Source organism: Jaculus jaculus, chromosome 13, assembly GCF_020740685.1.
Source record: "Jaculus jaculus isolate mJacJac1 chromosome 13, mJacJac1.mat.Y.cur, whole genome shotgun sequence".
Lineage (NCBI taxonomy): Eukaryota > Metazoa > Chordata > Mammalia > Rodentia > Dipodidae > Jaculus > Jaculus jaculus.
In genome coordinates this window covers 34424262-34444329 of record NC_059114.1, presented here as the reverse complement: position 1 = coordinate 34444329, position 20068 = coordinate 34424262, and the positions used below count along the sequence as shown (strand labels likewise).

The window sequence follows — 20068 nt, the reverse complement described above, 5'->3', positions numbered from 1 at the left end:
GAGGAGCATCTAAGTCCCACCTCACTGTTACTCAGGGGGCTCAGCAAGAGGCTGTCTTAGAGATGGAGTAAAGAACCCAAAGCTCCTACTTGGGATTAACCAACTCTCCTTCCACACCATTGCCTGCCCCTGAGCCAGCATCCCAGCCTTAGGGGCTTTAAGCAACAAGCCGTCATGGAAAGCATATCCTAGAAACACAGTCAGACAAACAAATGCCATCTGGATGCTCAGGAATCTAGCCATTTGCGGGCTCCTTTCCTTTTAGGGCTGGTTACAAGAGGAATCTCTCCAGAGGGATAACATGTCCCTATTTTTTCCTCCTAATCCAGGACACCTGTCCCTTCTTTGGGGAATGTGCAAAATATAGGGCTTCTCAACATGTGACCAGCCACCTGTCACTCATGCCTTTCCAAACTGGCCTCTTAGGTTTAGGCCAACTGGACACCCCCTCCCACTCATGATCAAATGTGGACATTAGCAAGACTAAAGTACTAAATTTGAAGGATCTGGAGTCTCTGAGGAATTAGCAGATCAAGACAGTGCTCTCCAGCAAAATATACACCATGACACCACCTTCCCTTATATGTAACAGCTCTGATATTCCTAAGTCTGTCACGCGTCTTTGAAGAGAAAGGAAAGCCGAAGTTCATCCAGTCTGTCATTTTCTTTCACCCCCACTGCCCCTCATCCAACAAATATTCATTGACACCTGTTTTGTGTCACTCACGGCCAGTTATCCACTCATCTACTCACCCTGCAAACATGAACCACTAAGGGAAGAGCTCCATGCATACCCCGTGGCAGGCTAAGCAATGCGTAAAGCCCCATTCCTGCCCAGAAGGCGCTCTTAATCTTCTTAGGGTAGGAAATCCACAGGCTAATGTGACCTAAGACTGTACTGTGAAGAGGCACCTAGACTATGGAGCCCAGAGGAGGGGCAAGTCCCTCCCAGATGGCAGGTAAGAAAGTTTGTATGTGGGTGCCACATAAGCCTTGAGGAGCGGGTAGGAATTGGACACAGAAAGAGTTTATGTGTGGGGATGTTGGCATCACTGGCTCTCCAGGCCAGCAAGAAGCTGACAAAGCTGGGGTGATGGGAGGGTGCGAATGCTGCCGAAGGAGTCGGTGGAAATAGGGTTCTGAGTGATGGTAGGACTCAAAGTCTTTGTCACTGTCCCGGTCCCTTAGGTTCTGAGGTTTGGCACCCAATCTGCAAGCAGGCAGCCCGTGCAGAGAAGAAACTGAAGGTAAGTGAGCTCAGAAAGATGGCAGCCCGGCGGTCCTCCCTGCCACCCCTGCCACAGGTTGAAGACGCTGGGCGTCAGTGCCCAGTGCATCTTGAGCAGACCCACGCCCAGCGTGCCGCGCTCTCCTGACTGGAAGCACGCCCAGGGGCTCTGGAGGGATGGCAACACTGAATGGGATAGCACTTGGAAAACAGCGGGTCACTGTATGCACGTGAGGGTTTTTGTCTGTTTTGATTTTTCTTTTTTTTTTTTTCACATGATGTTTCAAGTGTGTTTGAGGCAAATGAGATTATAACCTTACCAAGGCTGGCTAAGATGACAGCCAAAATGAGGCACCCAGGCCATTATTTTTCCCTAGATTCAGGTTATTTATTAATAACTACAGTTAATATTGTCAGAGTAATTGACAGTTTATTAAAGCATCTTCACAGCCAAGGTCTGACCTGACCCCTCTAACCTCCTGGGACAGATGGGGCAAGAAACTGTATTTCCACCTTGCCTGTGAGAAAATGGAGTTTAGAGAAGGTGACAATTTGCCAGCAACTAGGCAGAAGCACAACAGTGTACCAAGGCCCACACCACACCAGCTGAGGCCCTGGACCCTCTGAATTGCTGGGCTCTGGAAACTGCCAAGAAGGCCTTTGAACCTTGTCTGCCAGGCTGCAGGCAGGGGAGAGCTCCTGGGCTCCCCTAGCTGCACAGAGTGGGTGCTGGGGGGAGGGGCAGAGATCAATACACCCTGCATCATGCCTTGATCTTTGGTCCCCTGCTATCTATTTGACCCCATGGGAGTCTATTATGTTACCTGCTAAAGTCTCCTTAACTTAAAGCTCACGACCAGCTAGCTAACTGTTCTTTGCTGTTTCATCCATTTTATACAAATTTTGTGGGGGAACTGGTTTGCTAATGCAGAATGTGATGTTTCTTTTGAGCCAAACCTGATTTTTTTTCCTGTCCCATTTAAGATTCAAGAATACTCAGTTGTTCTTTTGTTTTCTCAGCCTCCTCTTCTTTGGAGTTGCTTCCAAAAATTACTAAATAGAAACCAGCAATGCTTGCTATAAATAAATAAATTTAAAAATCCGGGACTGGGGAAATGGCTTAGCGGTTACAGCATTTGCCTGCAAAGCCTAAGGACCGGGGTTCTATTCCCCAGGACCCACATAAGCCAGATGCACAAGGGGGCACATGTGTCTGGAGTCCGTATGCAGTGACTAGAGGCCCTGATGAGCCCATTCTCTCTTTCTCTCTATCTGTCTCTTTCTCTCCATAAATAAATAAATAAAATATTTTTAAAAACCCAAGGACAATGGAATAGTTCTTAAAAATAAATTGTTAAAGGGCTGGAGAGATGGCTTAGTGGTTAAGCGTTTGCCTGTGAAGCTTAAGAACCCCGGTTCGAGGCTCAGTTCTCCAGGACCCACGTTAGCCAGATGCACAAGGGGGCCCACACGTTTGGAGTTCATTTGCAGTGGTTGGAAGCCCTGGTGCGCCCATTCTCTCCCTCCCTCCCTCTTTCTCTATCACTCTCAAATAAATAAATAAAAATGAACAATAAATAAATAAATAAATAAATCGTTAAAATTCTAGTTAATGTTACTAGCACTCTATTACAAAAGGGAAACATTATTGAGGCAGCTGTTGAAATGTATTAGCACCAAATTAAGAGTCCTCCTTGAGCTAATCAGGATTGAAATCAAATATTACATTACTCTCATGCTATGACTCAATATTATACAATGTTTCTCCTCCATCTTCCCAGAGCCATCCCAAATTCACATCTATGTTTAGAAAATGTCGCTCTAACGCCTACTAGGGATGCTTTAAAATGAGGAAGTGATGGGGAGGGAGGTGAGCCATGCTGAAGCCCAGCCCTTTCAATTTTGCACACCAGGAATCTGAAACTCCAGAGTCACACAGATTTTCCTAGTGGCACTTGATTCAATCCTCTGACTGACCCACTGCAAGTTGCACAGAGAAGTGACATCATTGTGTTCTGCTGGGGGAGTCATAGTCACACAGAGGCAGCTGTTTACCAAGGGTACAGTACAAAGAATCAGCAGATTGTGCAACTACTTGAAATTTTACCCACTTTGGCATTTTGAATAAGCTACTAAGGAATGAATACTAAGCAACTTCATTCATTTAAAATAAATACATTATTGGTTGGTATAACTGAAAATGAAAAGATTTTATGAGTAACTTCTATTTAAAAAGCTAGCTACTAAGCCAAGCGTGGTGGTGCACTCCTTTAATCCCAGAACTCGGGAGGCAAAGGTAGGAGAATCGCTGTGAGTTCGAGGCCACACTGAGAGTACATAGTGAATTCCAGGTCAGCCTAGGCTAGAGTGAAACCCTTGCTCAGAAAAAAAAAAAAAAAAAAAAAAAAAAAAAAAAGCTAGCTACAAATATCTAGAAAATAACCTCATATTCTGCCCAGCACCCTGAAGTCCTCGACATACTGAATCTCATTCACACTCAGACACTGATTAAAAGGGCAGAGGAGCCAGGCCTGGTGGCGCACACCTTTGATCCCAGCACCTGGGAGGCAGAGGTAGGAGGATCACTGAGAGTTCAAGGCCACTCTGAGACTACATAGTGACTTCTAGGTCAGCCAGGGCTAGAGTGAGGCCCTACCTCGAAAAAATCAAAAACAAAAATAGATAAATAAATAAATAAAAGGGCAGAGGATAAAGAGAAAGGACAGACTAAGCAAAGTACTCAACAGTATTCCTAACATGCCTGAGTAACTGCATGCTGCACCACTTGACCCCTCCTCAGCTTGCTGGGGTTCAGCTTCTCACCCCTCTGTCTTCATCTCTCCCGCAGCATAGACGGACATCTGAAACTTCCATCTCTCCCCCTGGATCCAGCATCGGTTCACCCAACCGCGTCATTTGTGTATGTATTACTTCTCAGCACCCTGACTTGCACATACATACGTACACACATACATACATACATAAATTTAAAGAAAACTGTTCAGGAACAGAGTACTTTCCTTGCAGGTATCTGAACTGAATTCAGACTCATCCTTTACCAGGAATGTTACAGAAGTGATGAGGCTCGAGCTAGATGACCTTAGGGGTCCCTTGTTTATACACTTATTCATTCAGTACGTGTGTGCTGAGTGTGTGCTGGGTGCTTAGCACTGCGCTCTGCTGGGGACACGGTGGTGAACACCATGGACCTCGTGCCTACAAGGCCTGCCTCCATGACACTGGACATCCGAGCCGTGAATAGTCAGCCATAGTTGCGACAAGTGCGGGGAGGGAGCACGGTGCTCCCTGACGATGCTGCGGAGGCTCCTGCCCATCTGTGGCCAAGTGGGAAAAGGCATCTCAGAGAAGAAACACTGAAGCTCAGATCTAAAGAAACATCAGAAGGAAGGCCAGGGAGTGCTGAGATGGGCTTCAGGAATAATCACAAGGCAAAGGAGCCAAGACCAGAAATGTGGGGGAGATGGAGAGCAGTGAACCCACCCCTGAGGCTAGAAGTCTGCACACAGTCCCCAAAGGCACCAGCCCTGGGTAGGTCCCAACACCATGGTTAGGTCAGAAGGACTCAAAATCACATCCAGTTTCCCCTTTGACTCCCGGATAACATCCACTAAAGCCTATTTCCTTTCTTTTCTTCACCTGGTCAAAAGGACAAGACTTTCTCGCCTCCAAGTCCAATTTGACTCAGTATGACCATGTGGCTGTCAAAGAAGACAAGTTTGTTGTAGTTGTTGTTTTGTTTTGTTTTGTTTTTGTGGTCTGGGGATTTACCTCAGGACTTTGTATATGCCAGCCAAGACAAGCTGCTCTGACCACAGGCTGCACTCATTAAGATTCCTGTCCAGCTGGGCGTGGTGGCGCATGCCTTTAATCCCAGCACTTGGGAGACAGAGGTAGGAGAATCGCCGTGAGTTTGAGGCCACCCTGAGACTAGATAGTTAATTCCAAAGCCAGAGTGAGACCCTAACTCAAAAAACCAAAAAAAAAAAAAAAAAAAAAAAAAGATTCCTGTCCAGAACAAAAGAGAAGGCTGGGGCTGTAGTTCAGATGCAGAGTACCTGCCTAGCAGGCACAAGGCCCTGAGTTTGAACACCAGTGCTGAGAAACTGGGGGTGGCAATACACGCTTGTAATCCCAGTACTCTTGAGGCGGAGGCAGTTGGATCAGAAGTTCAAGGTTATCCTTACATAGTGATTTAGAGGCCACCGTGGACTACATGAGACCCTATCTTAAAAAAAAAATAGCCAGAAGAAAAGAGAAAACATGCCCTGAACAACCTAAATGGGACCAGACCACAATAGAATCAGTGGGTTTAATTTCAGAACCTACACTGTAAGAAGTTATTGACAAGTGTGCAAAAGTCTTTAGAAGGGAGTTACCAGGATATGAGGGTTCAGGAAGCCACTGCCTTCACTGGAATACTGTTAGTCACCAGCTGAGGAGCTGGGCAGCTTCATTAACCTCTGGGATTAAGTTTGGCCCTGATAATGGCTGATGTACACCATGGGGTCCTGGAGGACATACACTAGAGCTACCCATGTGAAAAGCAGCTCTACCACAGATGAACAGTGGTGACTGTGGGTATCTGCATTCCTGTCTTCCAACCAGGGGCTTGCCCAGAGACCTGTAACCACCTTCCCATCCGAGTCTTCCTTTCTACACATTCCTCCACCCCTAGGATGCTTCGTGTTCAGTCTGTCATATGTCTGTCGTATCATGTTTAAGTCAGACCATTCCAAACCTGGCTTCCAAAGTTGGCCAAAAAAAAAAAAAAATCTATCAATCCACTTTGGGACATGCAATAAAAGGCAGAAAGATGGAATATTAGTTTAATGTCCATAGGCACTTGGGACTTACATTAAAGTAAAATCATTAGTAAGTTTGAACTAGGCAAGCTCTTCCAAACTTTCAAACTTTTTCCACCCCATCCCCGCTAACTTCCAGATTATCTTCAGGTGTCTTGGCTTGGACCAACCTCAAATGTCCACTTCATTCCTGGTTATGCAAGTTAAAGCTGACTTCTAACCCATGAGGCTCAAGAGCTCTGGCTCAGGAAAAGCCACCTGGAAGCTCAAGGCTCATTTCCCTTTGCTATAAAACACAGCTTTCTTTTAAAAAAGTTTTTTTAATTATTTTGAAAGTAGAGAGAGGAAGAAGGAGAGAATGGGCTTGCCAGGGCCTCCAGCCACTGCAAATGAACTCCAGATGCATATGCCACCTTGTGCATCTGGCTTTCCATGCGTACTGAGGAATCAAACCCAGATCATTAAGCTTTGCAGCCAAGTGCAGGCTGAGCCATCTCTCCAGCCCAAGAACAAGGATACTATAACTCTACAGTTAAAGTTTAAAAAACTTGAGGTAGAGCCTGTCTTATAATCAGAACTGGACAAATCTTAGCTGGTATCATGATGGTATGACCACCATGATAATTTTTGGCTTAACCATCTTCCACGACATGGAAGCTGAAGTTGGAGGTATCTTCCCTGTATGTGGTTGGACAGCAGTCAGCACCTAGGTGTGTAGATCAGACAGCATTCTGTGGTGCAAATTATGAAACCTTTTTTTTAAAATTTTTTTTAATTTATTTATTTGAGAGTGATAGACACAGAGAGAAAGACAGATAGCGGGAGAGAGAGAATGGGCACGCCAGGGCTTCCAGCCTCTGCAAACGAACTTCAGACGCGAGCGTCCCCTTGTGTATCTGGCTAATGTGGGACCTGGGGAACCGAGCCTCGAACTGGGGTCCTTAGGCTTCACAGGCAAGCACTTAACCGCTAAGCCATCTCTCCAGCCCATGAAACCTTTTTTTATGTGTTTTGCCTGTGTGCATGGGTGTATACATGTTTATATGTGTGTGGGCGCACATGCATGCATGTATATAAAGGCCACAGATAGACCTCAGGCACTCTCCACTTTATTTTTTTTTTTTTTTTGAGACAAGAGTCACTCACTGTGTAGTAGGTAGCCAGCAGGTCTCTGGGAGGCTTTTGTCTGTACCTCCCCAGAAGTGGGAGTACAGGTGTGTGCCACCACGCCTGGCTTTTACCTGGGTTCTGGGGGTCTGAACTCAAGTCCTCATGCTGGCACAGCAAGCACTTCACTTACTGAACTATCAGTTTCCACATCTGGAAAATAGGAGTTATATTGTCATTTCCTTCACAGAAGCATAATGACATTAAAAGGGATATTGTTTATAATCATGGAAGTTGTCAAAAAATGTGAAATAAAGCCGGGCATGGTGGTGCACACCTTTAATCCCAGCACTTGGGAGGCTGAGGTATGAGGATCGCCATGAGTTCGAGGCCACCCTGAGACTCCATAGTGAATTGCAGGTCAGCCTGGACCAGAGTGAGTGAGAGCCTACTTTAAAAAAAAAAAAAAAAAAAAAACTGAAATAAATAAATAAATAAAAGGGGTAACTGCTGTAAAGCCCGGCCTCAAGAACAGTATTGCTGAGTAATGTTAGCCCCGTTGGAATAGACAGCCTCTGACACCATTCTTATCTTAACATTCTGCAACTCTTCCATTCAAACCTAACATTTGTTTGTAGTGGAAGCTGGAGAAGCTGTGTTCTCTTGTGCCTTGTTTTTTGTTTCTTCTCTCTTTTCTTTTTTCCCTCTTATCTTTCTGCTTCTTTCCTGTCCATTTTCCTCTTCCCCAGGCTAAAGTGGATAACGAGATCCTTAATTACAAAGACCTGGCAGCTCTCCCAAAGGTTAAGTCTATCTACGAGGTGCAACGCCCTGACCTCATTTCCTACGAGCCTCATTCCAGATACACGTCCGACGAGATGCTGGAGAGATGTAGCTATGGAGAGGTATTGCCTCTTGCCCCCTCTGGGGTTCTTGGAGGAGCCAAGGTCCCACTGTGTTCCCCAGTCAACTTCATTATACACAGCTTGGCCTGCACAGTGTGGACCCCTAGACCCTTCGGCCTAGAGTTTATACACAGCTTTTAAAAAACAAAGCCTCATCCAAAAATCTAGCTTTCTGGCTTTTCATGAAAACTCAGACATTAAATTTGTATTTCCACCATCTAGAGGTAGGTGGCGGTATCTACCATAGACAGTACTGGGACTTCCAATTCTTCCTAGTCCCCATCACATCCTGCTAAACTCAATATGGAAGCTGAGAGTGTGGAGCCACCTTATCAACGAGCCATTGCCTTCCTTACAATGGAAGAATCCTGCTTATTCTAGCCATGGCTCTTATCCCCTGCCAGCAAAGTTCATAATCCCAGATTAGGCATATATTACCTCATTTTATACCTGTCCTTCAGACCTTGTGCTCAGAACAATAAATACATTGATAAAGACCAGGCATCTTTTGAAGCTATTAACAGTTGCTAGATAAGAGAGAATTCTCTAGAGAAGGCAGGATAGTCATCACAAGGGAGGTCCTGGAAGGTTTCTCAACCCACCCCAAGCCCCCTAAACTGTGACAGTATGCAGCATAAGGAGCTTGGCCTACTGGCAGGGTCCCAGGTTCATGTCCCTGTCCCACCATGTGTGTCCTTAGGTAGGGATTGGGTTCCATTTGGTTGAAGAGCCCAATGCTGAAGGTTTCTGGATTCTGCCCCCCCACACACACACACACACTCAAAAAAAAATGGACCAAAAAGAAAAAAAAACGGACCAGAAAAACATGGATCAAGCATTTTTAGTAGGCAATTCTCCTAAAGTTAGAAACCAGGGCCCCTGTCCAACCTCCAGATGTTTTTATTCACTAACAGAGTGTCACTCAGAAATGTAGATTAGCTGTCAACAAGCAAATGTTGGGAGGTTTCACATCCGAATGTACTTGTGACTTGACTTAGAAGTTAAGAAACTGGACAATGTGAGGCAGACATCCCTACATGCCACTGAGCTGCTGAAGCTAGGCTGAGCATCCCTTCTCAGTGTGGCTCTTGGGTTTCCAGCTTACCGCACCACTTAGCAGCCCAGCCTCCCCGCTGATGACAGTAGTCTGGCCCTGCCTGGCTTAGACTTAAATTTAGATTCCACCTCTCGTAGACATTGTCTTCCATGAACCATTCTGGGCATGGACCAGCGGAGAGACAGGGGAGGGATATGAAAACTCTGAGCTTGCAGCAGGAAAACTGGTCAATGCCTGAGCGTCCCAGAGGGTCCCTTCCTGAGAGAGCCCTGAGCCCTCACACTTGCTCCCTGGCCTTAGCTTTTGGATGTGTAAAAGGGGCCCCAAATCATGAAATGTCTCGCCTCTTGCTAGCAGTTCTGACATTCTGGAATTCTAAATTAGGCGTTGTCTGGAGAGGGTCCTTGCAGGCAGATGTAGGCCCTTTCCTTGCCACACCATTTAACCACATTCTGTTCCTTCCTCTTGCCCTCCTCTCTCTCCCTTCATTCTCTCCATGGCTGCCCTCAAACTCTTCCAAAGTCGCTGGGAACATTATCTCCTTACTCTCAGGTAATTAATCTGATATGTAAATACTCAAAAGTGTTAAAAGTTGTGTCTCTTTTTGCTGATGAAGAAGGGCCCCTGACTTTATCCCTCCCCAGGGCAAGAGATCTGATCCCACACACTCAGAGTGTTCCCCCAACAAAGACAGAGACATAAAGGATGGGAATGATTGGAAGAGAACCCCTCCATTAGAGACAAGCTCCCCATGGCTCTGGGACCCTGGTCAGAACTCCAGGTCTGACCCATGGCTCCCATCCACGAGTGCACCCTCCTTAGGCTATGTATGTGACTTTAAAAAGAAGGGCCAGGCATGGTGGTGCATGCCTTCGATCCTCATGCTTAGGAGGCAGAGGTAGAAGCACTGCAAATTTAAGGCCAGCCTGAGACTACATAGTGAGTTCCAGGTCAGCCTGAGCTACAGCGAGACCCTATCTCAAAAAACAAACAAAGAAAAATTCATTCCTGAGTCCCTAGAATCCCAGATTCGATGGCATGCCCATCTGCCTGCTGGGCCCTTGGGCCACAGCTTTGCTCATAGCCGCACCTCCTTACCAGGACATCTATGAGAACCTGGACCTCCGGCAGAGACGGGCCTCCAGCCCAGGATACATTGACTCTCCCACCTACAGTCGGCAGGGCATGTCACCCACCTTCTCCCGCTCACCTCACCACTACTACCGCTCAGGTAAGCCAGGGGAGGGAAGCCCTGAGGGAGATGAAGACGCAGGACAAAGCTGTGGCTCAGTGGACTACAGGGACAGCATAGGTGTTCCATGATAGTACGCATGGTCTTCTGGAAGCCTATGGCCACCCAGATGACTAGTGAGCCTGACCAAGATGACCCTGCCAGGACAAATGGGTATATAACACTGAGAAACAGCAGGAAGGCGGGTGTGAGCTGCCAGGACAGGGAGTGGCAGGCAATCCTTAACCATGGCTGGAGGAAGACTCCTCCACCCTCCACCCTCAAGTCTGCACCATTCATTGTTAGAAGCGGGTCAGAAACAAGGCTCAGGTCTGGCCTTCACTTGAGGGCCCAGTCCCACCCAACCAGTCAAAGCATCCACAGTCACCCTTGACATGAGGAGTGTCACAGGTACTTTATGGAGGAAAGGGACAATGAGTGCAGGAATGGATGGATGGATGGATATTGGGCCAAGCAGATAAAGTTGCCTTCCTGACGCACAGGAGAATTGGTTTTTGTAACCCACAACACCCATCATACTTTGGGCGTCACACCATGAGGTGGGTGAGCTTGTTTCCACCAGTACTGTTCATGTCAGCACATGCATCTCCAACTCTGGACCGCGCACGCAGAGACGGCCAGCACACCCGTTCCTGTTACTCCACCTCACTGCTTTGTCAAGCACCACCCTGTCTAATGCCTGTTTTCTTTGTGCTTCTGTTCTCTCTGGGGACCATTGCCTGTGTGCTCTAGGGCCTGAGAGTGGCCGGAGCTCTCCATACTATAGCCAATTAGATGTGAGGTCTTCTACTCCAACCTCTTACCAGGCTCCCAAGCACTTTCACATCCCAGGTAGGCCCTGCCAGCCCACCATTCCCAGCATGGGTGCATGCTCCATGGGGATGCCAGATGCATGAACCACCTGCTTGATGCTGCATAGTCACCAAGGAGTAGCCCATTCCTGGGGGACCCTTTCTAACCATTCACCCATGCCAACCTGCCTTTCAGCCCCAAAATGCCTTGGGCTTTAGTCTACCCAATGGACACAACTAACTTTGATCAGGATCACAAGTAATCAGACCAGAAAAGAGAAGACCCAGGGAACTCCCATGAAATGCCCAAGTGTTGGAGAGCAAGTCATAGTATAATGGTGAATCAAAACTTTGGGGGCTGGACCCTGATCTGCCTATAATATATACTGCCTATAAGCTGGTGATATGAAGCTAGTGTCTTGGCTTCTGAGCCTCTGCTGCTCTGCCTGTGCAGCCAACCATTATTCTGGGCCCTGAGGTTGCAACTGGCTCAGCCCAGCCCAGATCTTGCCTCATGATGGTGTGTACTGTAAGGAGAAACAATCCCAGGGTATCATGAGAGAGTAACTAGAGTGGAGAAGGTTGTGCTAGGCGGAGGTGGAGTGGGTGAGGAAAGACATTTTTTCAGGAGAGGCGGAGGGAGACATTAAATCTAAAAGATGAGAAGGAGCCAGTTCACTGAAGAATCCAGGGAACAGGCTGAGTGTGGTGACACACACCTTTAATCCCAGCACTCAGGAGGCAGAAATAGGAGGACTGCTGTGAGTTCAAGGCCAGCCTAAGAATACATAGTGAATTCCAGGTCAGCCTGGGCTAGAGTAAGACCCAACTTTGAAAAACCAAAATAAAAGATTCCAGGAAACACATGCTGGGCAGAGGGAGCAGCTTGGTAGCTTGGTAGCAGCCTGATGTTGTTGTTGTTGTCAGTATGACCAGAGGTGGTGAGAAAGAGTGAGTTGAAGGCAGAGGCTAGAGTAACTTCCAGGAGAAGATCTTACCTTGGGTTACAGTTGAGCCTGTCTTCCATATAGAACCTGGCTTCCAATCCTGAGCTCAACTTTTCACAGAGATCATCCTGTTATTTCACCTACACCTTTCCCAATAGCCCCAGAAGGGTCTCTCATGTCTAGTTTTGAGAGAAGGGAAGGTAGATAATGCTAGACCTGGCTGCAGCATCTTGGGCACTTTTGCATGGAGTGAGGTGTGGCCACTAAGAAATGCAGTGAACACTTCCTCCATGGGAGCCTGCTAAGCACACAGAACCATCATGCATGCCCACCACTCAGCCCACCTCCCCTCCTTGGCACCATTTGTACGTATCCATCCCCTTTTCCTGCTTCCTTGGAACCTATTGGGGTAGCATTGGCAGCTCAGCTCTGGAAGATGAGGCCTACCAGGGGACAGATTGTGGCCCCATAGAAAAGTTGCTGACCAGCTCTTTTTTCTGAGATCAACTGACCAAATACTGTCTCCTTTTCCCCTTTCTCTCTCCTTTCCATTGCTCCTTCCTGTTGTGTGTGGCAGCTGGAGACAGTAACATCTACCGGAAACCCCCGATCTACAAACGGCATGGTATGGTCTGAGGCAGATAGAGCTTAGCCAGACTGGGGTTGGGTGCAGACACTAACCATCTTTATAGATGGCTGTCAGTACAAAACAGTGTGAAGCCATAGAGTGGATTTTCTTTTTGGCTGCCCTAAATAACTCAGAGTGATATTGGAGAGGGGTCATTTCAAAATAGCAAGAATTGTTTCCTGTTCCTTAAATCCTTTCCTACCACCAAGCACCCTAGTCCCCCTTATCTGCTCTCTCTGCTGTTGAAAATTCTATGATCAGAGTAACTCATGAAAAATGCATGTACCCCTAGGAGTTACACCTCAAGGCACTGGTATTCAAAAATGCTTATTAGAGCCAGGTATGGTGGCACACACCAGCTCTCAGAGGCACAGATAGGACTGCTGTGAGTTCAAGGCCAGCCTGAGACTACATAGTGAATTCCAGATCAACCTAGGCTAGAGAGAGACCCTCCCTCAAAAAAAAATGGATTAGAAGTATGTATGATGCACACAGATTCCCAGACCCCACCCTAGCATGACTGAATTGGTAGCTAACTGCTCTCAAGTTCTCTCCTGCATGGTTTCCTGAGAGCAGAGGCTAGAGATGAAAAGGAAGCAGGAAGTCACTTCCTTCTTTCACCTATTCTTTTTTGCTGGAGTTCAAGCTTAGGACTTTGTACATGCTAGGCAAGCTCTCTTCTACTCAGCTACATCATTCACGCTGTTTAGTACTTTCTAAACAATGGTCTATGAGCCATCAGTACTTTGGAGACTAATTTAAAGGGAAGAGTCTCTGGCGCCTTCTGTGCTCCAGGCCCCTTTAATTAGAAACACTGAGAGTGTGGCCCAGGAATCTGCACATAACTACTTCACCCATGATGCTGCCTACACCGGGGTATTTATGAAAGCCACCGTGTCATCCACTGCTGGGACCTCCTGCTCATGATCACAAAGCACTTATCGAGTCCCTCTGAGGATGCAAAGGGCCCCTGCTACCCTAGGTGCCCTCTTCCTTATGGGTCTAGATATGCAACAGAGGTAGCACAGATGTGGAGGAGTCTGGAGAGGGAGAAAACACCCCTGTGCCAGGATCTGGACTAACCAGCTGATAGAGAGAACAGTGCAACTGATAATAACGGCTCTGGGTTCTGAAGACCCTGATATTGCAGTGGAGGGTGTTGTTTGAGACAAAGCCTTACTAAGCTGCCCAGGACTGCCTGGGGCTCTCTTTGGCCAGGTGAACCTTAAACTCTTGGCGATCTTCCTGCCTCAGCCTTCCAAGGGTTGGATTAAAGGTGTGTGTCACCACACCCAGCTAAGACCCTGAAGTTTAAACAAACATTCTCAATTTCAGAGGGGGCTAATTAGGGGCTCCACGGGGACTTGTGAGCCTGTTGAGTTGTGCAAGTAGCTATGGAGGCTGTGCCACATGCCCCCAGGTAACCAGGAACCAGCACCAACCCTTACAAGGGGACACCCAGACTTTTCAGAACTATGCAGGCTTCCTCAGGTGGGTTCTATGGAATGACACCAAAACAGGGTCAGGAACAGCCCAGGGTAAAGGTGGCTGCATCATAAGAAATAGCAATGTGAACTTGGCCAAGAGGGACTATCTAGGACCCAAGTCAAAGGATTCTGGAAGCTTTCTTAGAAGCAAGTGCTACTGAGGGAAGATAGACAGCTCCACGCTAGACAAAAGCCTGTCTATCCCGGGACCCTCTGAAAATAGGTCCTTGGGACATAGATCTTGTTCCTAAAGCTTTCTGTGGCTATCCCCGAGAAATGACTGGGGAGCCATACTGCTTTCTCTAGCCTCTCTCTGCCCTGTCAGCCTATCACCCATCTTTGGGCCACTCTAGTCACTGCCCTGTAAGTATTTGTGTCTGTAGGACGTATTTTGGTCACCTCTATTGTGGGCTTACTTCAGATGGAGGTACAAAGCCAATATACCAATTCCGACACTTATGATGAAACAAAGGCAGAAATTTTCCAAGGGTTGCTCTGAGTTGGGTGGCAGAACTTGAACCAGAATCCTGTTTCACTGCCTACAGCCCCTTCCTTCAAGATGTGCAACCTCCCAAACAGGACATAGCATTTCAGGATGTGAAATCTTAGAATGTGAGGAGAAGGCTGGCCCTGCCTGATGATTCCATCCTAAATGTGGTTCAAAACCATCATAAAACAGGCTTCAAATGGGCAAGGGAGGGAAGAGCTGAATTCACCTGGAAACATTGGGCTTTATTTTGAGGATAACTTTAATATATGTTTTCCATGGGAATCCATGGAATGTGCTAAATGTAGCTCCTAGGCTGGGGTCTGGCCAGGTTCTGATGCAAATTTACTACATGGTCTTCGTAAAGTCCTTTACCCTCTCTGGCCTTCAGACTCCCAAATGTGAAATGAGAGGTTAGCTTAGGACTTCTTGAGCTCAGCTGCTTCATGTCTTATACCCTCCTGCGAGAGACCTCTGACCTTGAAGTGGCCACACTCCCTGGGGCTAGAACCTGGGGGAGACACAGGAAGAGTGCATGTTCCAAGATGCTCTGTTTTCCTCAAGTACTGTCCTTGGGTCCTTTGCAGGTGATTTGTCTACAGCAACCAAGAGTAAAACCAGTGAGGACATCAGCCAGGCCTCCAAGTACAGTCCAGCCTACTCACCCGACCCCTACTATGCTGCAGAGTCTGAATACTGGACCTACCATGGGTCCCCCAAAGGTAGCATTCCCATCAATCCTGAGGCCAGAGCCTTTCTGTAAGACAGACAGTCCCCACTCCTGCATGTGATTATTCTGAATAAGAATTCTTAGAGAATGTTCATTCCACAATAGTTATTAAGGGCCAGCCATAGGCCCTAGGGCTACACTGGGGACAAACAAGACCAGGCTCCTGTCCTTAGGGATAAGACCTAGGTTCCAACTGTGAGTAGGAGGTGATTCCCAGGTGACAAAACCCTCTGGAGACAAGTACAAGCTGCATGGGAAGGTGATGATGATGTTGGTCATCAGGGAGTATGGAAGCACATGAAGGATGGGTTTCACTGAAAGAAAGGCAAGACCATCCACTTAACCTTGCACTTAGAGGAGATGACCAGGAAGCAGGCTCCATGAGGCCTTGTGAGCCAAGGTATTTGGATATGATCCTAAACAGAGCTATTGAAAGTAGTAACATGACATAGTTGTGCTTTGGAGAGACCACCTTGGCTATAGAGTGAAAAATAGATTGTAGGATAGAATAAAAGAATGTGTGAGGGAATGGAAGGGTCCCATAGGCAGCCTGACCCTCCAGGTACCATAGCACCCCATCAGTCAGACCAAGCTGCTAAGGTATGAGGAGGAATTTTCATCAAGATTCATTTTCATTCAATAGTTGTCTCTGCTAATTGAATGTCCTTTATTAACAAAGCTTCATAGAAGCTCAGAGGTTATTTCCTCATTACCCTCAGAAAATTCTCCACTTGGGAAAAGAATAAGACACAAAAACAAATTCCAGCAAAGTAGGCAGGGCTTAGTATCCATGGGAGATAAGTGTTCAGAGTTGGCCAAAGCAAGAGAGAACATTCCCAGGGTATCTCAGAGGGGAGGAAGGAAGGATGGGAGGGAGGTAGAAAGGCAGGCCAGCCCAACGGCTTAAGCCAGGGCTGAGTAGGGAGCACATGTTGGATCTGATCCTGTCCATTTTTTGGCAGTGCCCAGAGCCAGGAGGTTCTCATCTGGAGGAGAGGAGGAGGATTTCGACCGCAGCATGCATAAGGTAAGCCAGCTACATCAATGAATGAAATGCTTAGGTTGTTTTGTTTTCATTTGCAAGTGACAAACTAAATTCATAAAAACAATGTGGGGCTGGAGAGATGGCTCAGCAGTTAAGGTGCCTGCCTGCAAAGCCTAATGACCAGAGTTCCATTCCCCAGTACTCATGTAATGCCAGATGTACAAAGTGCACATGCATCTGGAGTTCATTTGCAGTAACTAGATGCTCTTGTGTGCCCATTTTTTTACTCTCTCTCTTTCTCTCTCTACTTGAAAATAAATTAATTAAATATGTGACATTCTTTAAAATATTAAGCCTAAAATTACTACAGGACCCATAAGCAATTCTGCTTCTAAGTATGTACCCAAAAGAGATATGAACAAGGGCTCAAGCAAAGATATCTAGAAGACAGATGATTGATAGATAGATAGATAGATAGATAGATAGATAGATAGATAGATAGATAGATACATACATACATACATACATACATACATACATACATGATAAACTTCAAAATGGCTAATTGTAAGTTATAGCTTTTGCACATCAATGACCAATTGCCATGGCCAGGTTAGCATGATCCTGTCACTAGTTAGAATTGCTTTTTTGTGATCATCTTCAGAACTTCACCCAGACCTCACAATAACTTGGAGAGAAGAGATGGACTCCCCAAAGAAAATAGGGGAGCTCCAAGGAGGGAGGGCTACTGGAGGCCAGAGAGACAGAGGCTCCTGTTAAGTACAGTGGCTCAGCCTTTCCTGATCCAGCTCCAACTCAGTGCCATTGCTTCCTTCTAACTTCAAGCTCCTTTCCAACCCCCAGCTCCAGAGTGGAATTGGCCGGCTGATCCTCAAGGAGGAGATGAAGGCACGGTCAAGCTCCTATGCAGATCCCTGGACCCCTCCACGGAGTTCCACCAGTAGCCGGGAGGCCCTGCACACTGCTGGCTATGAGATGTCCCTCAATGGCTGTAAGCTCTGCTCTGTCCTGACAAATATGTTGGATGTTCACTTTGAATCAGACCCACTGCACGCAGAGTCCAAGTATCCTCTTCCTCCAAGCAGTCCCGTGCACTAACACCCCACATCCCACAGATGCACAACTAAAGCACAGGAACCTAAAGGTCACCCAGTTCACAAGGGATAGAATTCTGTCTACCAGGCCCCCTTCTGTTGATCTCTTGAGCTAACAACAGGGTCGAGAAAAGCTCGTCACGAAGGTCGGTCCCAGACTTCCTCATTTTCTGCATCTCTGGTGGCCCTTCAGGGCTTCTCCTAGGTATGAACACAAACTGGTCAAGGGGCTGGATGGTGTACCAAATGAGCCACCTTCTTGGGGATCCCCTGAAGCCAGGGCTTCTCGTTGGTTTCAATGTAAGGGAAAACATGTTCTAATACTGCAGTGTGAGTGACGTCAGATCCAGAGCCTCTTGCATGCAGCACCGAGCCTTCCTTCACTGGAGGCTCACAGCAGAGGCTTCATCCTGGTACTTCACCAGGACACCTCCTCACTAGAAGCTCTTCCATGTTCCTGCCAGGCATGCATGCTCTTTCTGCCTCCTCCCTCTCTCACTCCTACAAGGTTCAGTCCTGCCAGGAATCCTGTTACGTGATGTGTGATAGAAGGCATCGCTTGTCAGACTCCTGTGGGCCAGGCATTTGTACATATGTTATCACTACTGATCCTGACAGCTCCCGGCAGTGTAGAAAAGTTAATATCACTCACCTCACACATGAAAGAAGGGACATAAGTGATGCTAAGTCACTTGCCCAAGGCCACAAACCATTAAGTAACTGAGTCAAGTTCAGACCTGAGTTGGAGGGATCTAAGGCCATGAGCTTTCCCCTCTTTCTTTCATCTTGGTGAGATTAAAGATTGGGGTAGTCAGGCTAGAGAGGTTGCATAATGGTTAGGGCACTTGCCTGGGAAGCCTAAGGATCCAGGTTCAATTCCCCAGTACCCACATCACCCAGATGCACAAGGTGGAACATGAATTTACAGTGGCTGGTAGCCCTGGCACACCCATTCATTCTCTCTCTCTCTCTCTCTCTCTCTCTCTCTAATAAATTGAATAAAAGTGAGGTGGTAATGGTGATAAATCCAGTTTTATAGAATGTGTATATATATGTATATGTATAAAATCAGGCACTGTGCTAAAACATCCTATTATTGTACTATGTCATATATTCTTCATAAGAGCCCTACAAAGGAGACACTGCTATTTTGTAGATGAGAACATTGAAGAGGGATTAAGAAACTTGTCTGAAGCTAACAGCAGAGATATAGTAAGGAGAGGAAGCTGTTTCTATGTCTGAGTGCTGCTGCTGCTGCTTTCCATATCTGGCTAGGGCTCTGTGAAGAGAACTAAAAACTCACCACTGGGGCAATGAGATGGCTCAGTGAATACAGTGTTACCGTCCAAGTATGAACACCTGGGTTTGGACCTTCAGAGCCCATGTAAAGCTGGATTCATAGCATACATCTGTAATCCCAGTGTAAAAAGGGAAGCATAGACAAGAAACTCCAGGGAAGCTCATAGGCCAGGTAGCCTGGTATACCAACATCAGATAGGAGATCTTGCCTAAACCAGGTAGAAGGCAAAGACTAACACACCTGAGGTTGTCCTCTGACCTTTACACACACACACACACACACACACACATGCACACACACACACACAGAGAAACAGAGAGATTAGCAAACAAAATCAGGGGCTGGAAAGATTGTTCAGTGGTTAAGTTTGGCACTTGCTTGCAAAGCCTAATGACCTGGGTTTGATTCCCTAGTACCCACATAAAGCCAGGGGGAGAAGAGGGGAGAATAGAATAGAATAGAATATTTTTTAAAAACTAAAAAGCAGCTGGGTATGTTGGCATGCCTTTAATCCCAGCACTAGGGAGGCAGAGGTAGGAGGACCATCATGAGTTCAAAGCCACCTTGAGAATACATAGTGAATTCCAGATCAGCCTGAGCTAGAGTGAGGCCCTACCTCGAAAAACCAAAAAATAAATAAATAAATAACAAAATCATATATGTTGGCCAGGGGTGTGATTGAGTGATATAGTGCATGCCTAGCACATACAGGGCTCTGGACTCCAACTCAAGCAAGGGCAAAGGAGAGAGAGGAGCTGTGGTCAACCACGTCTGTACAACACATATGCCAGGGCATCTGCTTTGTGCCAGGTGCTTGCTCGTGGCAACCCCAAGAGCTGTCAGGAGCTGGGTGAAAGAGGGAAGATGGTGTTTAGGTTCCGCAATTGGAAACTGGGGAAGGAAGTGCTGACTGAGCCTTGCCCCCACCAGCCAGAGTGGCTTATTATGGAATCATGTCTCTATCCTAGAACCATCTCCACCACGCCCACCTGTACTCATGAACGCTGATCTTGGTTTTCTCTCTTGCAGCTCCTCGGTCGCACTACCTGGCTGACAGCGGTATGTCCTGCCTACCCCACCATCAGCCCCTCATGTCCTCTGAGGACAGAGCCAAAGCAGCTGCCACTCCCCACAGCCCATGGCCACGGGCATCACAGTCCTGGACCCAAGGTGTCCACCCTATTGCAGTTGTCAGGCTGTGGGCCTCAATTGGAGGTTCCAGAACC

The 20068-nt window shown here is 47.0% G+C and overlaps 1 protein-coding gene across 5 annotated transcripts in view; it reads left to right on the top strand.

Moving 5' to 3' along the window:
* Ablim3 (actin binding LIM protein family member 3) overlaps positions 1–20068 on the top strand; it is a 128358-nt gene that overhangs the window by 96148 nt on the left and 12142 nt on the right. For 2 of the 5 annotated variants that reach the window (XM_045132525.1, XM_004664755.2), the window contains exons 9-19: positions 1189–1247; positions 4077–4148; positions 7908–8063; positions 9643–9672; positions 10222–10351; positions 11105–11203; positions 12688–12735; positions 15300–15434; positions 16405–16469; positions 17292–17439; positions 19872–19901. In XM_045132525.1, the coding sequence (XP_044988460.1) occupies positions 1189–1247; positions 4077–4148; positions 7908–8063; positions 9643–9672; positions 10222–10351; positions 11105–11203; positions 12688–12735; positions 15300–15434; positions 16405–16469; positions 17292–17439; positions 19872–19901 (972 nt within the window). The remainder of the gene's footprint in view (positions 1–1188; positions 1248–4076; positions 4149–7907; positions 8064–9642; positions 9673–10221; positions 10352–11104; positions 11204–12687; positions 12736–15299; positions 15435–16404; positions 16470–17291; positions 17440–19871; positions 19902–20068) is intronic. The other 3 variants (XM_045132526.1, XM_045132528.1, XM_045132529.1) reach the window with 3 other exon arrangements.